This window comes from Leptonotus elevatus, chromosome 4, assembly GCF_054856555.1.
Source record: "Leptonotus elevatus isolate MCC_2025b chromosome 4, RoL_Lele_1.0, whole genome shotgun sequence".
In the NCBI taxonomy this organism is placed as follows: domain Eukaryota; kingdom Metazoa; phylum Chordata; class Actinopteri; order Syngnathiformes; family Syngnathidae; genus Leptonotus; species Leptonotus elevatus.
This window is the reverse complement of record NC_141242.1, coordinates 17,269,092-17,293,222: the sequence shown is the minus strand read 5'-3', so window position 1 is coordinate 17,293,222 and position 24,131 is coordinate 17,269,092. Positions and strand designations below refer to the sequence as shown.

The 24,131-nt window shown below is 39.4% G+C and overlaps 1 protein-coding gene across 1 annotated transcript in view; it reads right to left on the bottom strand.

Moving 5' to 3' along the window:
• The window catches only part of LOC147175870 (low-density lipoprotein receptor class A domain-containing protein 3-like), a 61,497-nt gene extending 39,496 nt beyond the window's left edge, over positions 1–22,001 (bottom strand). Inside the window, exons 1-2 of the mRNA XM_086074888.1 lie at positions 21,594–22,001; positions 6,031–6,177 (exon numbers count right to left, since the gene is read on the bottom strand). Coding sequence (XP_085931014.1) covers positions 6,031–6,177; positions 21,594–21,636 — 190 coding nt within the window. The 5' untranslated portion in view covers positions 21,637–22,001. The remainder of the gene's footprint in view (positions 1–6,030; positions 6,178–21,593) is intronic.
• Between the last annotated feature and the right edge of the window lie 2,130 nt (positions 22,002–24,131).

Below are 24,131 nucleotides of genomic sequence, written 5' to 3'. Positions count from 1 at the left end.
GTACAAAGTTTATAAATTTGGTAAAATATTGCTTAGGCTTGTTAAGTCACAAACACAAACACATTTGATTTATTGAGAGAAAACAAGGGTAATGGATAACACAAAAATACTGTACACTACAGTGTACTAATCCCTCTGTGTTTACAGTATGGTAAACAATCCCTTTTTTCCCCCCAAAAGTTTCTATCCACAAACAGTTAAATGCATAAAACTTCTATTCACTCCCAGCCATTTTCACAGTCCCCTTCACTCCCGGCTGTTTTACTGGATTTTGACTGATTTTGCAAGGCCCACAGAGTATTGTGTTCTATTGCTATAATGGACCCGACCAAAAGAACGATTAAAGTCTCTTCTTTCATCAGGAAAAAAAAAGTATATTTCTATCAGTTTCTGTTGTGCAGCAATTAGCATTAGAATATAGCTAAGTTTCATTATTATTCACAAATCTATTAAGAATTGTGAGTAATTGAGGTTTTTTTTCAACGTGGCCATGGTTGACATCCTTTGCTCTGCACCCACCTGCTGGCCGTTTGTGTAATAAGATAGATAGACAAACATTTTTGTATTCAAACTTGTGCTAGTAGCACTAAAACAGATTCTGACTGTTGGAGAAAAAAAAAGTGTTATCTTTAAAGCAGATTTTTTGGGGGGGGGGGGGAATAGACAAACATAAAATGTATCTTTTTTTTGTATTCAAACTTCCATTACTTAGTGCTAGTAGCACTAAAACAGATTCTCTGTTGGAGAAAAAAAATCAAAGTGTTATCTTTAAAAAAAAAAGACCCAAACTATGCGGAAACTCCAAATGGTTCAAGTACAGCTTCAAATTTACTTTGGGTGTACCTTATTTTAAGGCATTGTCATCAAAATTGATAGGTTTAGTTAGGTTAAGTATTTCAACACCCTCTGTAAATAACTGGTTTGCTATTGATAACAGTTCAGCAGATATTTTAATCTATTTTGTTGAAGTCAGAATGTCCACAAAATGTTATTACTGCAGAGAGCAATAACACAGCACTTTGTAATCCAATAAAGTGAATTCAATTTACACCTCACCGCTGTGATGCACTGGAGTATCAATAAACACTGTGTAAAAAATAAATTAAAATAAAATAAAAAGTTACCATTCTTTGCTATGAAGTCTTAATTAATTAAATAGTAGTCTGTATGAGAGCCTCCAATACACTGCCCTTCTTGTGTCCTCTCTTGATTAAAGAGTGTAGTGTAAGGTATTATAGCACTACACTTGTACTTAACTTAAAAATCTTTATGACTTACAATCGCTGTAATGGGCTCTGCACACGAGCGGCGACGTCGCTCGCTCTCAATTCATTTCCTAAGTCGCCTTCCCCTCTCCCCCTTGGCCACACGCGTCATTCATGCATGTGAAAAATCGCGCACGCACACGTAGACCTGCACGCGCAGGCCCGCGACGCGATACTAGAAAGTTGAAACATGTTAAACTTTTGTCGCTGTCGCCGGGGCTTCAACCAATCAGCGAAGGTTTTATTGATGAGCCAATGAACGCAGGGCATGCTACACAGTGGGCTATCCAGCGAAAATGGATTACATAATTTCAGCAGCGTTAATCATTTTGTAAAAAAAACAAAACAAAAACTATCATTTTGTACAATACTTCACGCGATCATTTCCGTGACGTCAACAAAAAGGCCGGTGCATGAGAGCTTGTTGGTACAGGGTTCATTTGTCCGGTAAGTTTTCTTTACCGTTTTTGTAACAGTTAATAATAATAATAATAATAATAATACTGGATCATACTGGATTTGTGTTTACCGTACAATGGAAACGTTTAGATTCCCTCCAATTTTAATAGACAATCAAATCTGTCTCATCGCGTTTCGTGTGTTGAGACCTGCGAGGCGACGAGATACGTATTTCGCTGTCGTTTGTCGCCTCCCGTGTGTCGAGCCCATTAGCTCTATGAGGGTTCCCAACCATTGTGTCCGGCTGTGGATCAATTGGCCCTAGGCCACCGGGAAAAGTGGTAAACTATTTCTAATAGTTTTACATCTTGATTTCTAAGCGCCTTTTCTGCACTTTATTTTCACTGCTCATTTTTAACTCCAGTTTGCCTACAAAATAAGACTGCTAAAATTAAACAACAACAACAAAAACTTAGCGTTCCTAAAGAAACAACATGCGATCAAGCGAGTCACCCTCCCCCCACGCCGTGCTCTTGTCATTCACCAGACACATTCAAGAGTTTTGATCGTCCCTTTAGGAACGTTACGGAGCCTGCCGCCATTCTACGTCACTACGCACTGAGAGCGTTGCGACGTAAATAACAATGTACGTCCAAATAAAGTTTCTACCAAATGTATTAAACTTCTCATAATCTCATAGTTATGTTAGTAACAACCACAAAAAAAATTTTGAGCAAACTTGTCATGAGTCGGGGGGGTTCCTTTAAAATAAAAACAAAAAATTTAAAAAATAAAAAGCCTGCAAAACCCGCAAAAAAGTGAACTGTAATATCATGACGGATGATTTTTTGCACATTTGTTACCCAACCTTTTTTTCCTTCAGTTCTTGTATGTGTAAATTAGACTTGATTTGTTTTGTATACATTATGTACACAATGGTAATGCATGCTAATATCAAATGTTGAAAAGGTGCATTAGGCTTAAGTGAGGCTGGTCAAAAGAGTGTCATGGAGATGAAATGAGCATCATCACTAGCTATGGAGGGTGCACCTGATTTCGCTTACAATATACACAACACTACATATCATGCGCTACAAGCTACAAACAAGCAGCCTTTCATATCTCAGCCATGAGCAAAAATAGATTGCTGCATTGCTATTTAAAGGAATGGAAAAACAATCATGTGTAGGGGAAAAAAATGGAAGCGTGATATCTATCTTCCCTGTCTTTAATTTGCATACAGTTTTGGACAGGGTGTGAAATGGTTGGTAACCCAGTGAGTGTAATTTTTTGTGCCAAACATTGTGGGTCTGCAAATTGTATGGAAACATTGTTAATGTATAAGATGATGTTCCACTATTTCAGAACAGCAATTTCTTTAAAACGTAAATCTTTTTTTTTTTTGTGGTAACCTTTTGATCAGCTCTCTTTGCATTATGAGTCACACCCATTCACCCTGGCTGCCTATGCTTTTCCTTTCTCCCCTCTTGCCTGCTTCTGCTCTACCCAGACAAGGGCAAAGAGGCTAATCCTGGCTCGGAGGCCCAGTAGGCTCAGTCAGCTTTACTTCTTCTCTCCTCTGTCAGAATCTATTTTGCCTCTCCGTGTCATTTGGTATGAGGTCCTTTTGACCTCTGTTAGAAGAGTCTGTAAATTAGAGACATTGATTGGGATAGGCTCCAGCACTCCCACAATGCTTGTGAGGAATAATCGGTTCGGAAAACGGATGGATAGATGGATGATCTGTCCTTTATTTCAAATGAAAGGGAATTCATGTGGAACAATATCCTGTGATAATTGTGGTCAAATTATGTTGGTACATATACAAACACATTTAAACATATATAAAATATTGAGCGAGCAAGATCAATGAACAAGACAAAAATATTGCGTAAACAATGTGTACTCATGACGATGATGATGAAGATGAAGCTGCTGTAATACAGTACATTCCTGTTCATCCATCCATCCATCCATTTTCTTAACCGCTTGTCCTCACAAGGGTTGCGGGGGGCGCTGGAGCCTATCCCAGCTGGCTTCGGGCAGTAGGCGGGGTACACCCTGAACTGGTTGCCAGCCAATCGCAGGGCACACAGAGACGAACAACCATCCACACTCACAATCACATCTATGGACAATTTGGAGTGTTCAATTAACCTGCCATGCATGTCTTTGGAATGTGGGAGGAAACCGGAGCACCCGGAGAAAACCCACGCAAGCACGGGGAGAACATGCAAACTCCACCCAGGAAGGCCGAAGCCTGAAAATAAATAAAGAAATAAATTAAGAAATTATGATGACATTTTGGAAAACTTAATTTACAGTTGAAAACTTTAACGAACTATTTACATAGCTTAGTTTTTAATTTAGCTTAATACATGCTGATGACCCTGGAAGCTCCCTGCAATTTCTGTTATAATTTTTAAACAAAGCTGTCAATAATTTATATGTTTAAAATTAAAAGAAAAAGTTTATTTTTATTGTTTTTATTTTTACGCTAATACTTTCTCTTTTACTGCAAATGAATATCGGCTTGAAATATTGGTTATCGGTCTCCTTGACTAGTAATAATTGGTATCGGTATTGACCTTGGAGAAACCATATCGGTTTATCATTAGTCCTAATCCATACTGATGGGTGAAGTGTAATGATGTCTCCACTATATGTTCTCCTTCCAAAATTCCATTTGTTTCAAACCCTTATTTCTTCTGAACAGCATCCTCCGTTATCTCTTTCTTGTCTTATAAAGCTCACAATGTTGCCCACTCCTGAGGTTTGGGAATTTTGTTAAGCAGTCACTTGACCTGATTTGAATTATAGTTGTATTGAATGCCATGGAAAAACTAACAAAACGAATGCTGTAATTTATCACAAGTAAACAGTTACGTTACAGAGATTTCAGAATCATCATTCTTCATTTTCTATAATTTCATGCAAATTTCACTTAACAGAGATACAAGATGACTGATTTGCGTAGATGTGAGAATAAAAATAAAATAAAATGCTTTTGCTTTGACCAACAGAAAACCATGAGGACAAACTGATCATGTCTAAATTAAGGCAAGCAAAGTTTAAGGAGGTGACAAAATTGAAGACAATAGGTATTCTTCCTAATTAAATGAGCTGTGCAAATCAAACCGGGGGGGGGGGGGGGGGGGGCTGTCAAGTCGTGACTTTCTGGTTGAAAATACACAGCACAGTATACTGCAAGCTAAGACTCAGGCATCAGTTGATGAGATACAATTATCATGTAAAGAGGGGTGGGGAGAAATATATATATCAATAAAGGTTCCATTTTGTGGGGCCAGTAAGTCTGTTCACAAGTCACTCTACACCAATAATGTGTTATGCAGCGGGCTTTGGCTTTAGAAGTTTATATAGCTCCAGAGGCACCATGTGGATGGATCCATACATTATTACTGTATGTCGCCTGGCACATATGTCCTTGGCAGCATACCCGGAGCTGAAACATACGAGACACTCACTCATATTCAGCCATATTCCCATCTGCAGGCTTTTTCATCATCAAGTCATCATTACGTGTATAGGTTTTCAGTCTGTGCGTGGAATATGGACTACCAAAACAGATACAGTAAGAGCACACAAACTCCACATGCTGTCCAATAGTAGTATGACAATAAAATATATATATATATATATATATATATATATATAAATCAATAAATAAACAAACAAATAAATAAATAAATACTTTGTCCATCCATCATCCAAAATGTTTCATCCATCCCAAATTTTTGTTTTGGACGTTGGGGAAGAAGATCGAATGCCAAGAGAAAACAAGAACAGGAGGAAAAAAAACGTGCAAACTCCAAACAGAAAGTGTCACAGCTCAGTGTTTGATGCTAACCACTGGACCACTTTTCCACCTGAGAAACAAACATTAGAGTCTATTGTTTTTCGTTATTCTTATCCTTCTTTCCTCTTTCTCCCTCTTTACCAGCTAAAAATGCACAAAGGGCCTCTCTCTGTTCAACGTTCAACAAGGAAACGGGGAGTAATTCTGCGACAACAGAATTAATTGCAGCGTCCATTTGTCCATGTTAGGTTTGTTTGTTTCCCACCCGGCGTCGGCGCTGGCTTTCTGGTTTCATCACAGGTGCATATCACGCCCCAAACACAATGTTGCTCTGTGGTTGGTTCGGATCGGTGGAATGCAATGGGCTCGGTACAAGATGTATTCTCAGGAGTTTGTGAACTCACAAATACCGCGAGAATTCATCTTGCAGGGCAAGGTTACCATTTTACTACTACATGGCCAAAATTTGCTCTAGTAAAAAATACTAGCAAGGATTCCTTTTTTAATGGCTAGGATTGACAAAACCATGATCAAATACAGTGGACTTACGGCAGCCTTTCTCGTCACTCTTGTCAAAGCAATCGGGCAATCCATCACATTGCCACCCTCCCGGGACACACTTCCCATCTCCACACATGAAATTTCCAGGGATGTTGCACTCTGTGGTGAAGTTATTCCCTGGAAGCAGCTGGCTCTCTGAAAACAAAAAAAGCAGATACAAGAAACTGAGACTGACGACCATTGCAGAAAGAAATTCACCTGCAAGATGGATTTCATTTGCATTCATCAACCCCAAAGTCAAATACTGTTATTCATCTCCATTCTTAAAAAAATAAAATCGCAAAAATATTACGAAAAATTATATCAGAAGACATTACACACAATACATAACAACAAGGCACATATTTATGCACTGACTCTGGTTTCACAAATCAGCCGGGGCATTGTCTTAGGCATTTTACTGTGCTTAATAGGCATAAATGTGAAACATGGCCTTTTAGCTGAATTCTGACACCACGGAGCAAGCAATAATGAGTGTCGCACTGACCAGGGAATGGTGTTATGCAGCTCTGCTGAAAATGGGTGTACGGATGGCTAGCTTCATTGCGCTTAAAAGACTCAGGAGCTATGCCTGCTGCCAAGAGATTTGTACCTTGAAGCCATTAGTGACCTATTGGCATAACGAACTCCAATTGCAAAAATGTGCAAGAGTAGGCATTTTCTTACATCAAGAGCGCTTCAAAACAAGCTGGGGATGCCAGAATTAATCAATTCATCGATTATCAAACTAATCGACAACAATTTTAATCAGAATAATAGTCGGTGTTCTTTAACTTTAAATTGTCAAAATCATTGGATTTCAGCCTCTCAAGAGTAATTATTGGTTTCTGTTGTGCTGTCCTTCATGAAAGAAGACCAATTATTTTGTGTTTAATCAAAATAAGACATAAGGCATAAGACATGCCTTATGCTTCTGAGGGGTAAAATGTTTTGTAATAAACTTTAAAAATGCAAAAATACAATTTATATTTGATTATTCTATGAATTAATGGAATAAACGATACAGCCAGAGCTGCAAGGAGCTATAAAGGGCCCTCGCAGCCCGGGCCACTTTGGGGTACTTGCAGGTTGGGGTAGTGTCACATTCGAAGCCAAATTTCTTTGAAAATGGCATAATAAACCTTTACATATGGATTGTTTTGTTTTGTTTTTTGGCCAAGTGTGACGAATGTGCAAAGCTCAATGTGTTTTGGTCAATGTTAAGACCCTCAAAAGTCATTCTATATTTTTGGGCAATGAGTTGCCTTGATTGGCATTTTTTTAAGTACATATATACACATCGTCGTTAGTTTTAATCATAGCACAATATTGCTTTTATTGTCCATAGAGGGCATTAAAAAAATATAAAAAGTACATATGTATGGATAGGTCTGATGCCACTGAACATTTTGAGTGGTGAAAAGTAAAAGAATATTCACAAATTACTTAATTATCACACTTACAAAGCGTATCCAAATTTTGTAAAAAAAATACTGCATTTTTTTTTTTCGCCCCCAAGGGTTAGGTGGCGCTATATTTAGAACCAACTATTGTCATAGAGATACCTTCAGGTCATGACGATAAACATACATGTGAAGTTTGGGAATTTTGGGACCATGTACTGGGGAGTTAGGGGGCGCTAGTGAGTCATTATTTGTAAAAATCGCACTCTGTACTCTGTACTCTGTGAAAGCGCTATATGTAACTGCTGCCAGTGACCAAATTGCCTAAAGACCTGACTTTGAGGTGAAATTCAGGGCATAAGAAATGCTTGCCAGTAAGAGAGTAGCAAAAAAATATGTTTTCATCATTCACAGATGAAGGGAAAATAAGAGGAATAATGATAAGACCATCAGCAGGAAACAGCATTCACCTTTGACACGGAACCATGCTAAAAGACTACAAAGGGTCGGCTGTTTGAGAGACATCAAGACAATTACACAATTGGATTGGAGGCATGAGAGAAAGCACAGAAGAATATTTGTGTTGTGTGTGTTTGTGAGGGGGCCAAAAAAGATCATGTATTCCATGATTCTTGAACATTGCCAATAATAACCTTAGCAGCACCTTTCACAACCTTGTTGTGAGTCCTGTCACGTTGCACACTTGAGTGACTTAACCCTTTTCCTGAATGTCAAGACAGTCGAAGGTTTAAGATGGACTAGTTGCAGGGCTTTACTATTGAGGAAACAAACATGCCCCCCCCCCTCATTATTTCAGGCCACCACTCATTACAGTTAACCAATCATGAATGAGAACAACGAAATGCTCACAAGGGAACACGGATAATTTCAATGGAAATGACAGCAAGTAAACCTTCTGATTCATTTATTCTTACCATGCTTTGTCACATTACATGATGCTGAAGAAGTTAACAACGGTGGTAACATATCGCAAGCACAGATTTGCTGGCGATAAGGCAGAGATAGCACCCGGTGCTATGTGTGAAGGCTAGTGGCACGGTTAGCAGCCTTTAAAGGGACTGCAACATGAAAAATCAACTTTTTGGAGCTTTTAGCCATGTTAAAATGCAAATTCCTCACTAAAAACATGACCAAAGTTGTGTTTCCTCCATTCGCCCCTGTATGAGAAATTCTAGGTTATTCTGCTTTCCAAGCACCAGCCCCTCCCAACCTGAGAAAACGAGCTGTTGGCACGGTTTGACGTCATTGCGTGCGGCCCCACCCTCGCACCGCCTCTGCGGACCAAATGCATTTGTATAGCGATTAAAAAAACTGGAAATTATGTTGTTACCGTTTCGGTCATTGTTTTCCAAAGATAATCAGTCTTCTTTCATGAAGGACTTCAGAAATCAGTGAATAATTACTGTTGATATGCTGAAATCAGAGGATTTGGGCAATTTTAAATTGAAAAATGGCTCAAGACAATTACTCTTTTATTAACATAGTTGATGAATTTTTTTAATCGATTACTCGAATAATTTTGACAGCTCTAAATAATTAGCAAAACAGTGTAATGTAATCATTTTCTCTGGGTGAAAAGTAAATCCTCAAAGTCATAACAACTCACCTGACGTTCATGTTCAAAGAAAATCCAACACATCCATCTGAAAAATCATGATGCAAATGGAGAACCTACAGACAAGACTGAAGTAGTCTTTTCTGTGGCAGTAACAATTTACAAAATTGCTGCAATTGACTGTAACAACAAAAAGTGAAAATCAATTTCTCAGCCTGTTCCTGCACCTGGGTATAAACATAATTTCAAATGAGTTGTAAATTGAATGTACTGTAATGTAATGTATTTCTCAACTGGGTTTAACTGGCAATTTACATAATTTTTTGCATAAGGAAGTTTGGAAAGTGAATTGAGTGAGGAAAAATGTCATTACAAGTGTTAATGTAAAGTTTAGAGAGTGAGGGAAAAGGATCGGATGTTCATAACCAAGCTCTGAATAACAATACCCAAGCCTTCACAGGTTCTAAGATAAAGAGCACACTTTTAAAATATACACTACTCTCAATGGGCTGGAGACATAATCAGGCTCTGTGGAGCAGCAGGAGGTGATTTTGCTGTTTCACTGAGGATGTGTGTATGGTGTGAGTGTGTTTGTGTGTGTGCGTGCATGAATGGAGAGGATTCTCCATTCTGTTACTTAAACTCACTGAAGCCTGCAGTAAAAGTAAGCACTAGTGTAAAGCTGGCCTTCATCAATTAACTCTTTGACTGCCATAAACGTTATAAAACGTTTAGCATAAACCTAGGGAAGGGCGCCGAGGACGTTAAAAGACGTCCCCTATGTTTTTTTTGTTTTTTTTCAAAAACGGGTGCAGGAAAGCCTTGGGCAGCTGTGCTGAAAGTATCAGGCATATCTGAATAGTAAAAGACTCGTTTTGGCCCCTAGAGGGCAGCGATGACTCTCTTTGCACAAGGTTGGATGGGCCGCCCACCGTGGGCGTCAGTAGAAGACGTGAGGCGGAGCTAGAGTGTTGAGGAGACAATGGCTGATCCAAGCCACAATGGCTTGACCAAGCAACCGGTTACAAGCAGCTCACGCTTGAGCATTTTTTTCAAAGACGGAAAGCATCAATCAATACTAAAAAGCGCATTGTCGACGATGATGATGACTCCGAGCTTGACGCCAAAGTTGGAAGCTTTGACGTGACTGTTATGAACACGTAGTAAGCCTCACCGGCTAAGCGCGGCTAGCGCTGCTAAGGCCGGAAAACGCGCACAATAGCCGGCCGGGTACTTCTACACAATCGGACATTCGATCGGGCGATGGAGAGTTGGCATCGACCAATGCAGATTGATGATGATGATGATGATGACTCCGAGCTCTACGCCAAAGTTGGAAGCTTTGACGTGACGTGTTTACGATCACGTAGTAAGCCTCACCGGCTAAGCGCGGCTAGCGCTGCTAAGGCCGGAAAACGCGCACAATAGCCGGCCGGGTACTTCTGCACAAGCGGACATTCGATCGGACGATGGAGAGTAGTCGAAAAGCATCGACCAATGCACATTGATGATGATGATGATGGTCACTCCCGAGGTTGACGCCGGAGTTGGAAGCATTGACGCGGCCGTTATTCTCTCGTCATAAAGCCTCACCGGCTAGCGCTGCTAACGCCGGAAAACGCGGAGCTGCACAAGCGGACATTCGATCGGACAATGAAGAGTACCCCGAGTCCAATGCATATTCATCGGAGGAGCGGGTACAGTCTGATCACGGAGAAGACACTGTTTCTGGACTACGATGCCACCATGAATGGAGTGGATAAAATGGATCAGAACATCTCCTACCACCCGGTATAGCAACTGAAGGACGCGAGGAAGCGAGACGTAACACCACCGTAACGTAACCGTAGCATGATCCTGATATTAGACTTGATGACACACTGCAGTATATACTTGCTATTCCCCGGAAAAAAACGGCCTGCAAGAAAGTGGCGCACGCGAAGAGGCAATCTGTTGTGCAAATGCTGTTGCGTCTCCTTGCACGCAGGAGAGTGTTACAAAAAGAAAAACTGTCGTTGAAACATCCACATATTTGTAAATAGCACCACAGTTGCACACATTTGTAAATAGTTTGCCAAATTGTTGTCAAATTGTTACACTGTTGAATGTAAATAAACGTATTTTGCTATCAAAAAACACTTTTTCATTCTTGGTGGTAGTGTTTTATAGAAGTAAAGCACTATTTAGGTGTTTGTGGCATCATTCATGGACAAAAAGAAGTGTCAAATTCACTAGAATGCATGAAATAATATCGTTTCACTAAAAGCTTGATTTCTCCGTATTTTGGTCCAAAACAGGCGAAATTGGGTCAAACTAACCATTTTCTATTGTTGATTACTAAAGAACGGAATAAGGTAGAAACAAACTTTTTTTTTCTGATGAAAGATGAAAGTCCAATCTTTCATTTGGTAGTATGTGTGTTTCCATAGTCCAAACAGAACATTTTCTGTGGACCTTGAAAGATCAGTCAAAATGCTTAAATCGGCTGGCACTGACGGCATCCCTTTTCTGAAAACGTCTGGCAGTCAAAGAGTTAAAGACACCCTACACATGCACACGGGCAAAATAATTCACAAAGGAACAGATCAAGTCTGGCCTTAATGAGGGTCCGATTTATAAGGAAGCCATGCATGCAAACAGACAGTTAAGTGAATCATACTGTATGTGCACAAGGGAATTGCCTTTCCCAACCATTTCCCTGCCTCAAACAGACACTGGGTTCCCTATTCCCATCCTTAGCTTTTTCTTTCTATAGCTTTTCTTTGTTGATTTTCTTGTTACCAAATGCCCAAAATTGCCACACAGTTCATTTTGCACGTTTTAAATACTGCACGTGAAAGGCAGGTGCAAACCAGTACAACAAGCAGTGCCTGCACTAGACTGGTGCACTCACTGCATTGTGCAGGCAAAACGAGAGGCGGCGGAAATAACTGATCTGTTTGTGTGAACATTTTTGAAATCTCAAAAACTTGTTAGGATGCATCTTCTATTCAGTAAAATAATTTTAGAGCCTGTGAATGATATCAGGGCTTGCAGCCAGTCACAGTCAGGAATCATATTATGACAAAACTCCTTTCAACTCTGCATTTCCTTGCATCCGGATCATTCAGTGTACTGTGACTGTGTTGCCCTCTCCCAGGAGCTGTTTTCCAGTTGTGATGACCCAATTTTTAAACGCAATGTTATGCAGTTTCCAGCCACTTGTGTGTTTTGTTTTGTTTTTATAAATTGATTAATACATAACATGAAACTAATAATTCCATGGCCAGAAAAGGTCCCGATTCAAATATATGGTTATACATCTTATGTCATGTATGCTCTAAGACTTGTTTTCATTTTTTTTCAGTGCCAGAGTTGAGTGGGGGGGAGGGCATTTCCTTCAGCACCGTACCTGCGGCACATTACAATCAACGGACTTTAAAAGGGCGTTGGAAATCGTTTGCTGTTGTCCGATTATTCTTTTGTTCACTAAAATTAAATTAAAAATGCATTTCCACTTACTAATGATCGTCACATTATTCATCACATTATTTTCCTCTCTAAAAAGTTAGGGAGATTTTAGACAAATCTCGAATGACCTGTTAAATATTAGGCAACCTCCCTCTCTACCCTTGGCGTTTGACTCGGCATGAGACTCATTGTTTCAATGTTGTATGGTGCGTGCTGCATTTTGTTATTAATTTATTATTTATTTTATTTACTTGTGTTGTTTTATTCGCTTATTCATTTACCCACTTATTATATTTATTTATTTATTTGGTGTTATTTGTGTTTTACCTGTCTTTATTCCGTGGCTGATTTTTACTCCACGTACAGCACTTTGTATGAAATGAAAGTGAATGAAATGAGTTGAATAGCTTTTGGTCTGTGAGACAAAGTGACATCAGAACCACAGCAGTTGTGATTTTGCCGACTGCACAATTGAGTAAGCTCAGTTTATTAAACTGATCTCTAGGAACGGCAACTGTGTCCGGCTGTCAGCATCAAAGTGTGCGATCATCACGTCGATTAGACTGCCGTTGAAAAGTAGAGATGCCTCTAAATGCAGCCGCTAACGCTGTTAGCGCGCTAACACTGTAGACGCCCAAAACACTGGCAAAGTTGTTTTCTTGACTTTGGTCGCAGTAATTTACGGCAGACACACATTCTGTAAGACGAGTCAAGTCATCCGTTGCACCGCGACAGGCAAAACGCTCCCGGGAAAAACTTCAAAACAAAAGCATGGCATTGCGCTCCACATATTACTTGGTATGGGAAGGTTTATTTTGAAGTTGACCTTCTCTCCGCATTGGTGGTGTTTTGCCAGACATGTCAAATATTCCCCACAATGTAAACTGTTTACTTAGCTGGATTTGTCATTGTGCTGTTTCAATACAAGACCAGCCCTACTCTGCTTCTGATTTGATAGGGGCTCTTACGCTGAAAATCCGGCACCGTGCCAGAGTACTTTAAGCCCTGGAGACACTATCTCCTCTCACTCAAACCATCCTCCCACGCCAAGTACACAAAAATAAAAAGCAAAAAAAATGGCAACCGCCTCAAGATTTCCTCGTTCTGATTCTCGCCGCGCCGTGCTTGGGTGACGTCACGGGAGAAACCGTCACACAGCGATCGAAACGCGAAATGGGTCGTACACCGGCTGAGAGGACGGTTCCTGTAAGTCCCTACCCCCCTCCCTATCCCCGAACGTCCTGAAGTGGAAACGGGGCTATTCAAAAGCAACCTTCAAGTTACTACGAGCTTATGGTATGCTTTCAGAAGAGGAAAATAGTGGTGCACAAGAACTGCTCTTCTCCCTAGCATGACCAGACCTCAGAAATGCGTGACAATGCATGGATTAGAGACCAAAAAATCAAGGGTAATGCAAATGACAAACCTGCATATGTTTCATGAAAGGTAATATTTGATAACATAGTATTTCCACACCAGTATTTTCAAAAGTATCGGAATCCATTAACATCATCTTGGGTTTATGTCACAAAAAGTAGTTGCTGAATTCAGGTTTAGTTATAAAGGCAGGCCATTCACTATTTAGACAAAAAGTAATCTTCTGCAAGAGTAGACTTGTGCCCAAAATAACTAGACAAAGCAAATCAGTAGTCTCCCTAAGCATATTATATCTGTTCAGAATCTATGCTTTGGACTATCATGGCCCAACTACTGTAAATAACAACACCAACACCTTTTATCATTAATTGTTGGTGCAGTGAGTTGGTTTTGGTGCATGACAATGCCGCGTGACAAGAATGTGTCAGCATCTCCTGGATAATGAAGACTATTGATGGAACTAGAATCCAATCTTACATCGTTGTATTCACTGCCTCCATGTTACACTTCAGACTGTCCGGGATTTGATTGGTGCCTTGGTCTAGCCCCGGGAGGCCATCTGCCATCAAGAACATGCCAACGCAATGTAGGGAGTACATACAAGAACATGGAGGCCAATGGGCCATACACACTACTGAGTTGGTTTGGAAATTCACATATATTAGATTCGCCTGTGAACTAATTATTCCACATTGATTATGAAAATGTTTGAATTTCCATTAATCATTCTTGTTCTTAGATTATGTTAATCTAAACTAATTATTATACATAATTGAAAAAGCTGTTCATCTAAAATATTTAATGAATTGAGATCTAAAATGACGAGCTTAATTGAAGCTCCCCTTTAATTATTTTCAGTGTTTCAAATACAGCGTTTCAAATACACGATGAATCATCAGAGGAATATATGTTAAGAGGGAGGATGAAGAAAAACCTTTGGCATAAAAAGAGGTACATTAAATAAGGCAAAATATGCCGCCTTTGTCTTCTAGACTACAAACTGGTAATTAATTAACTCCCAGTTGTGTAGTCAGGCCAAAGAGTCACTACAGAAGTTGGAAATCACAAGAAATTAGCTACATCTACCGAACCCGAGAGCAAAGCAAGCGAGATTGGGAAAAAGAAGGATCAACACACAGAGAGAGCAAAATCCAGCAAAAAAATAGAAGGATGTGCAACAGAGAGACTATGACCATAGTGTGCATTTTCTTAAAAAAGAAAAAAAGGCAGATAATAGACAGTGTTTAAACTGGCAGATGATGTTGTAACTAAAAGGCCATTCCCCTAAAATGACCATCTATGTGCTGTCTGTAAAAGGCCAACTCAGACACAGAAGTGAGATGACAAGCAAAGACATTAATACGATGAGAAATGTCATGAGAGTGGTAGGTGGTGAATTTGTTCTTCTGGTAATGACAGTCAGAGCTACGAGGTCACAGAAAATGATATTTCTACTTGAATCCATTGAGATTCTCGAGCAAAAATGTGAGGTTGAAGTCAATGTGTCTCTTCAATGAATTTTCCTATACACACCCTATTTTTGAGCTGCAGGTTTTGCTCAGTTAAGGTGCAGCATTTGTTCTGATTTTTATTTATATATTTTTTTAATTTTCGCCGTGATATTTTTGCTCAAGGTTATCATACCGTCAGACTATATCGACCCATGCCTAGTTGGAGGTAGCATTAAATTGTATGCAGTCAAACAAACACGACCAGATTAAATTCTTACTCACAAACGCCAAAGAAAAGGTCGCATATGTGACCATTTTGGATGCAGTCTTGAGCTCGGCTACTATTATAAAATGCAACAAATTTGAACGTTTGTGCACCGTGTATTTTCATATGCACATTTGTCCCTGTGTGAAGTTTTAAATATGCATAATTATGAAGACTGTTTGGTACATTTATGTCTAGACTTGCACATTTTAATAAACATGTACATGTTTGAGTGTGTGCAGGCACAGTGAAAAATCTGTGACTTCCTGCAGAGGTCAGTGAAGGAGGAATCTATCATAATAGGTTGATGTGCTGTTCCTTCAGGGCAGATGAGCTCCTGATCCAAAACCGACATGGTAGGGATAAGAACCCATGACGGTGAAATGTGATGTTTACCTGCTTGACTGATTTTGAACCTATCACAGGCTGTGCAGACATGTTGGTCAAGAATTTAGAAATGTGTGCATTTAGACATCCAAATATGAAATATTTCAATTACATCACCAATAAAAAATCTAATCAGGGGTGTACAAAAATTTTCTGTGCTTGTTATTTAATGGCCTTTTCTTTTCTTTTTTTTGCTCGACCCACCAACCTCATGGATGAACTTGGCCTGATCACAATGATACATTTATATTATTATTACAATGATACAATCATTGTTAGTTGCAAACATCTCAGTAAGCAGACAATAATGTGCAAGGCATGACTTGGCACTTTAAGTCCGGTCAGGTTGCTATAATTCTACAAAATCTTCTGTATGCAATTTCTGTTATTCTGTAAAACATATTCTTACGGCATATGTGTGCACTATCAACATTTAGTATGTCCTCTAAGTCTAGGCTTGCAAACCAGTGACTGTCAAAGAGGTATTGTGATTAAGATTAAGTATGCATGAGGCCACTAAACCATAACACACCAAAATTAAACACAACATTGTCATCACCACATGCATTTGGCAGCCCACTTTAGATGATAACATGTTGGATAGCCATCCATCATCTATGCCACTTAACCTGAGCACTGTGAGCAGGGTGGCAGGGATGCTGGCTGGAGCCTATCCCAGCTGACTTATGGTAGAGGGCAGGTATACGCCACAAACATAATTGGGCAGTCAATCAACGCCAATGCAGTATTTTTCTGTTGCATGTTGTCCACTTAAAGTTTCACCTCATTTAACATTTGATCAATCACATGATGAGCCAGAGAGATATACCGGCAGTAGACGAGATGAGCTGCCTTGTTATGACCAACATTTCTACTTTGATGCAATTTAAAACAAAAAAAAACACACAATTTGAAAATGTTTTAAAACACGTTAGAAATATTGACAAAAAACATGAAACTTTTAACACTGCTAAAAAAAAAATGATATCCAGGACTGTACAAAAATCGTAGAGACTGAAAAGATGTGTTGTTTATAATTTAAACCTGGATATTTTGTTTGACGTCTCAACCACTAATACTGGGAATTGAGGATGAAAGCCCAGTGAATTATGTATTGTAACTCTTTGATTATGCAATGTGTGTTTTTGCAGTTTTTGAAGAAGAAAAAAATCAGCCCTAAAAAATCAGTTATTTTGTTTCTACTTTTTGTTGCTGGTATTCTTGCTTATCACAGTGAATAATATGAATGAATAAAAATTACAAACATACCAAATAAAGTGAAAATGCGTTTAAATCCAGGTTAAAAACTATGCAATTTTGAATGAGTCTTTTCCCATACCTATGATTTAAGTCTTTCAATATTTTTTAAATAATGTTTTTGAAAATCTTACTCTTGCATTGTATGCTCTTTAGTCATTTTAGTAAGCTTTTTTTTCTTTCTTTACTTTTCCTATTAAAACTCTTTCACTCTGTAAATGCTTTTAAATGTTTAACGTACGGTTTGGTAAGCATATAGAGTATGAAATGAACTATAAAGCAGTGATTCTACTTTTCTTCACTCACTGAAGCACTGTTTTGCTGCAAATTGGAATAAGTTTCCAACAGATGTGAAGTAAGCCCCAAGTGTCAATACAATTTATAATTTTTTATTTTGAAGTTGTTTCCAGAAGCGTGTTGTCATGATATAAGGGCTGACGACATGCTCGTCTCTTCAGAGTTCGTGAACAACGGCAATATAAACGCACCAAACTGTTGCAACGGACGTCAGTAACACAACTTCGTCCTGAAGTCACGTACAAGCTCCAGTTATGAGCGCTAAGACATAATTATGATGACATTGTATTGTACGGCGCCTGTTGCCAGCGTTTAGCGGCGACTGCTAGCTAACAGTGAGCTACCAACACCAAGCAGCAAGCTAGCCGCGTTAGCAAGCAGCGGCAAAGTGCTTCAGCCGTCTGATTACTTTACAAAGGTGCAAATACTACAGCCCGTAGACAGCTGCGGTAGGCTTCAGCGCGACCCTCGTGAGGATTAGCGGTTTAGGAAATGGATTGATGGACTGTGCACACTTTGATGCTGACAGCCTGACTAATTTGCCGTTCCTACTGATCACTTATTAATAAATCAGGCTTACTCAAATGTGCTATTTATTTAGCCAACAAAATCGCTATAGTGGGGTCTGATGCCACTTTAGTTCCATTGACCAAAATCTATGGGGAGGGATTTGTGTTAAATCTCACTGTTTCAGAGGAAAATAGTGTGCTGACAAGCACAGTTTAAGCAATAAAAAAAAAAATCTAAAAATCTAAACTCTAAAAATGAAAACCAGTTGTTTGTTAACTACTACATGCAAATGTGTTTGCCTTGTGTATTTATAATTGTTTTTTAACCAAGAAAGTATACACACAGGTATATTTTTATTTCTATCCAAATACCCGATTATTTGTTAGAATTTTGAGTAGGATATCCGAATACCACAATATTCGATAGCTGCAGCCCTAATAATATTAATTTTGACTTGTTTTGAGGCATGCCCCCACACAAGTTCTTTCACCACACACCGCTGTCAAAACTAGCTTACACCCCACAAGTCATACTGCACACGCTGCACCCTACCTTAAAAATAATATATATTATTATAAATTCTGCTTGGTCCAAAAGTAACTTACATAATTATAGTGGTTCAAATATTTGTCTTAATATTTTTAAATGTTCAAACGTGTTCTTGTTTTGAACAAAAATTATGTGTTATTACCAAAATAATCATGGTTATTATTTTTTTCCATTGAGCAGCCCTACTTTTTCCTATTAAAATAAGAAATCAAATACTAGTGTGTGTTCATGTGTGTGCGTGTTTGTTGTTGTTGGGTGTGGGGAGGGGGGGGGGGGGGGGTTTAGGGTGGCGGCGGGGGGTTCATATTAGCGACTTTTAGACCATATGACCCAGCCCTACATTTTGTATGTATTAAATTTTAGGAAACTCTTGTTTAATGTACTGCTCGAGTAATACGGCACTGGATGCATTGTGCAAATATCAGTCTAAAATAGACTGTCAACAGCTTAAGTGCCTTGGTGTCTATGAGACAACAACAAAATAGCAAATGACTACTGATGATGGGGACAGTAGGCTGGCCAGCTGTCACTCTGCCTGAGCAGCAAAAACAGCACAAGGGACAAATACAATGTCCTTCTTCTCTCATAGAGTGCATGTTTTATGAAGATAAAGTGCAGAAACCAAAGCATTTAAGTAGAGCAAACTGGAGCTAATGTGCTGTAGTAAGAATAAAACAAGCTCCAACTCATTGACACCAGTGCCACAACATCTTTCGAGACTGTACTAGTCCTTAGAAAGTGAAAAACATGGTTTGTTTGGCTTTTTTTTGTGCTAGCGTACTGGAAATCAGCATGACTTGCTTGCTTTAGTGGTTGGTACATTTACAGAGGTTCAGTAAACTGCATCTTAGCAGAGGCATATTTCATAAGCAAAAAATACAGTTTTATATTAAACAAATAAAAGACTGATATTTTATCTTTGATTTGCCATTCTTTATCAGTCAATATTTCCCTCTGCCTTTTACTGCTCTAAGCATGCCTCCTATCTTGCTTATTTTGCGCGTTCACAGACGCAAGGATGTGAGGCTGCTGCAGATTAACTTCCAGATAAAGGATGTTTAAATTGTTAAAGTACACAACAGTATAATAAAGGGGAGAAGATATGTGAGTTTGACACAAGGGATGTGTAGGGACGAGCTGTCTAGGTAGGATACGGCTAGAACATGAGTATTCTATTGAGAAAACACAAACCTTTGTGCACGTTTAGTTCATGAGACCACATTGTACGGTCCATTGATTCTGATTTTTAAAAAAAATCATATATTTTCTGCAGAAGATATTCACTACTGCTTTAGTGCATGCATAAACACTGGGGCTCATTCACTTATAAACGTGTAGGAATATTTTGGGTTGTGCAATGAAATTCTATTAGTATTTCAATTATTACACACCACGATTACTAAATCGGCATAATATCAAAAAAAAAAAAAAGATTATTAATACTAGGATTAAAACCAGTCTTTGTCATTTCTGCCTCAGATACCCGCTTAGGAAGTTGTAGTCAAGCCAATGCGGTGAGAAAGCCAACTTCAAAATAAACCTTGCCTTATACCAAGTAATATATTGAGATAAAAGCCTTGAAATGCTTTTATTTTGAAGTTGTGGTGTCATGGCGTAAGGGCTGACATGACTTGTCTATTTAAAGTTTGGGCATCTATATTGCCATCTGTTACGACAGATGTCAGAAACATAAGTAAAAAAATAAATAAGTTGATTAAATAAAAATAAAAAACAGTTGGTTGTTCATTAGTGCAAATGTGTTTTTTGTCTTCTGTATTTATAATTGCTCTTTAACCAGGCAAGAATATGAACTTTTTAAATGTTTATACAAATGCTTGACTATTCAATAAATTTTTCAGTATTTAAATACCAAAATATTCGATAGCCGCAGCGGGTAGATGCCACGGACTTCACACACCAACGCCGATTCCGGCCACTGCTGCGATACACAGGCTGGGTTAGCCCAACACAACCCAGCGTCTGAGGTCTTTGAAATGCTTCGGAGAACTGAGACAGAAACACTACACAATCGCACCCATCGAAGAAAACGCGCAACCGAGGGGCACAAGAGCGGAAGCACAAGCAACGGTACACGGCCCACACGTGCAAACAGCAACCGGAAAAAACGCTGGTGTGTGGAACCTGGAAGTCCCGTCTCCTTCTTGGCATATAGCCCGTAATATTAATTTTGAGTTGTTTTGAGTTACTCCGCCACGCCCCCTACCAAAGATAGCAAGCCTTGCCCGCAAGCAACACTGCACAAACTGCACTAAAACTCACAAGTTTTTGCTAACATATATATATTTATAAATTGTGTTTGGCCAAAAGAAACTTACATAATTAGTGTTTCAAAATAATTTTTTTGTCTTAATATTATTTTTAAAATGTTTAATCATTTTCTTACTTTGTACCCCCAAAATTTTTTGACTAATCGCTTCACTTATTACCAAAATTATTATTATTATTATCGAGCAAACCCTGGGAATATTTGTTCTCTGCCCACAAGTTGAGCATTAAAAAATCGTTAAATCAGTCTTAATTTTACCAGAGTATTTGCTTTAAAACGGCAATTCTCCTACATTGGGACAGCAGGTACAACTTTTACCAGTTCTACCGAGCAGAAAAACAGCACAAATGAAGAAGAAATCAATTGCCAAGTGTCCCGTTATGAACCGTGGTTAGCCCGCCTACGTAAGCTGTGCATGGGCCCGGCTGCCATGGCCCGCCCGGGGAACAGTTTGTCAGTGGCCTCGCTTCTGCGATCTCCCCTCGGGGTAAATCGCACACTGGAAGGATGGAAAGCGTGTAGTGTTGCTTGAACAATGCGTTTGTCGCTAGTCACTCATACATGAAGGGAGCACAATCGTTAAACAATACGACACTTGGCTATATTCACGCCAGAAATGCACGTTCTCTCGAGAGGGATAAAAAGTTATTCAGTTCTTCGGCGGAGAGATACAAAACACCACATCGCCCCCTCCTCTTTACTATCCGGCGGCCACCCGCGCATCTTAAACCATTAGATTACGTGTAAACTTTCAAAAACTTACCAACTGTTCTCGAGCCGAGTAGAATATACCAGATCCACATCATACGCGCTACTTTCCCCCCAGACTTGATTTTTCCTGGCCAAAAGCTGGGGTGAAAAACTTCCTCGGCGAGGCTAACTCACGCCTGGTGGACTTTAGAACGGGAACTACTTTACCACCGTTCGCGTTAAAGAGAACATTATTGCCATTTTGTGGAGAAGCTCGCGTTGGGTTGAAAGTAATGGCGTTCGGGTTCGGGAGAAGGGGGCAGCCTGAACGTGGACGGTCTTCTTCGGGGTAGAGGCTGCCTGGCAGGCTGAGGTCGCTCCTCGGTTGTTGTTGAGAGTCGGAGGCGGAGACAGCGAGCCGGCTGCAGGGGTCGGCCTTCTGTGATGGCGGTTCCCCAACTGCGGTAGGGACCCTTCCCATAAGGTGCTTCCCTGCTGTCACTATGCAAACTGACTCATTGCATTGAGTATAACATACTAATACATATGTGATGAACACCCCACCCACCCACACCCCACCCCAAAAATATTTTCTCAAATATATTTAATCAATGCATTAATACTTTACATTCAGTGGTGACAACAGTGGTACTTCTGAGCATGATAGAACATGATGATAACTGTATTGGGGAGTAACGCAATACATAGGCTACATATTAACTCATTCACTGCCATTGACGGCTATAAACCTCCCAAATTCATTTTGAACTATTTCTATTAGTTTAATTTTTTTTCCAGTTTTGAGTATGAACATGTACATTTAGAACAGATATAAAATTTGTGATTAATCATGAGTTAACTGGTGAAGTCATGCGATTAATTACAATTAAAAAAATGTTATCGCCCGACGAGATGATTATTAAAAATTAGGGGCGTCAGGCGATTTCAATTTTTACTCGTAATTAATCGCATGGCTTCAATTGTTAACTCACAATTAATCACAGATTTTATATCTGTTCTAAATGTATAATAAAAAAAATCTAGGTTTTCATACTCTTGTTAAAAGTAGAAAAAAATGATAAACTAATAGAAATAGTTAAAATAATTTTTTTGACGTCTATAACCGTCAATGGCAGTGAATGATTTAACTCATTCAAACACACAAAGATTAAAATGTAACCATCTGTAATCCATTACAGGTGCAAAACAAACAAACGTAATCAGGTGACAAGTAGTACAATCATTAAAAACGTAGATTATTTTGCAGGATTACATTTTTTTTATTCAGGGAGAGAGACACCAGCAGTCTTAGCCTGCTTTCCAACTAATTGTCCAACCTTTCTTGGAGTTCAGTGGACAACTGGTCATAGCCTGGTCTCTGGATATGTGTTAGGCTTTAAGGATCTTTGTGTAGTTAGTCACTTTTTTACTCATGACTGCCACCTCTGGCCCAAAGCGTAACTGCAGCATCTGTGTCAGGCTCGTTCTTGGTGTTCATGCGAGTACGTGTACGTTCTTAAAGTGACAGCCACAGTTGACAAACGAAGACATGACTTCAAATGAGGTAAGAAAAACTCCGTCCCTCCCCTCCTCAAAGAAACTGTGGAGTGTGAAGGTCCGGACACTCTACTATAAAGGGAAGATAAAAGTTGAGTAAAACAGTAAGGGCTCTTCGTAAAAAAATATTTTTTTAAACTTGGTGCTATATCTATGTAGCAACCTAAACTTAACCAAAGTCGCAAAAAAAAAATCACATAGGGCGCCAATTTCATCACTGGCATCTCCGTCAACACTACAGCGTATTTTCCTTTTTAATGCAGATTTTTATTTATTTTATATATATTTTTTGCAATAGCGTAAATGTACCTAATCGTGTTGCTGTTGAGTGCCCCTGGGGCAGCTGAAGTTGAGATGACCAATAGAGAAACAGAGGATGTGATGGAACCACACGAAACCTTACCTATTAAAGCTTCCCCTTTTATCACTGAACCACAGCCGTGCGCAGGCAGGCAGCCTGGCTTCAAACAAACGGCTCCATTTGATCGTGTGTTCACCTGGAGGCATGGACCCAATATCAGACTTCTCCAGCTCACTTTTATTCCTTCAACGCTGCTTTATCAAGCCTGACTCAGACAGTTTCAAACTCCCTGGGATGGCCATGCCATGCCATTAAGATCCCACCAGAAAGAGTACATGCTTGATTTCTCCTATAAGTTAACCTGCAAGGCAGATAGACCCACGAGGATATAGCAGGTGAGGTTTTTAAAATGTGTAGCGGTCCATCAGATGTGCAGGGTAATCTGTGGGGATATGTCGTTCCCATATTGCCTGCAGTGTTGTCCAAAGGGCCTCAATGTATTTCAGTACATTTTGACGGGTGCTGAAAGTGTGTTCTGTAACCACTCTCAAAAACTCTGCAGTTGACAGATATTAATATTTCAATGATTGTCAGGGCTAATGATGGCGGAGGCAAGTCTGTTCAGCACAAATCCAGAATAAAATCAACTGACAAAATGTCTTAGATAAAAGGGAATAAGAACTGATGTATCACTTATTCGGTGAAACTTCCCAAATCAAAATCCCCTATAGAACAAAAATGTTCAGGGAAAAA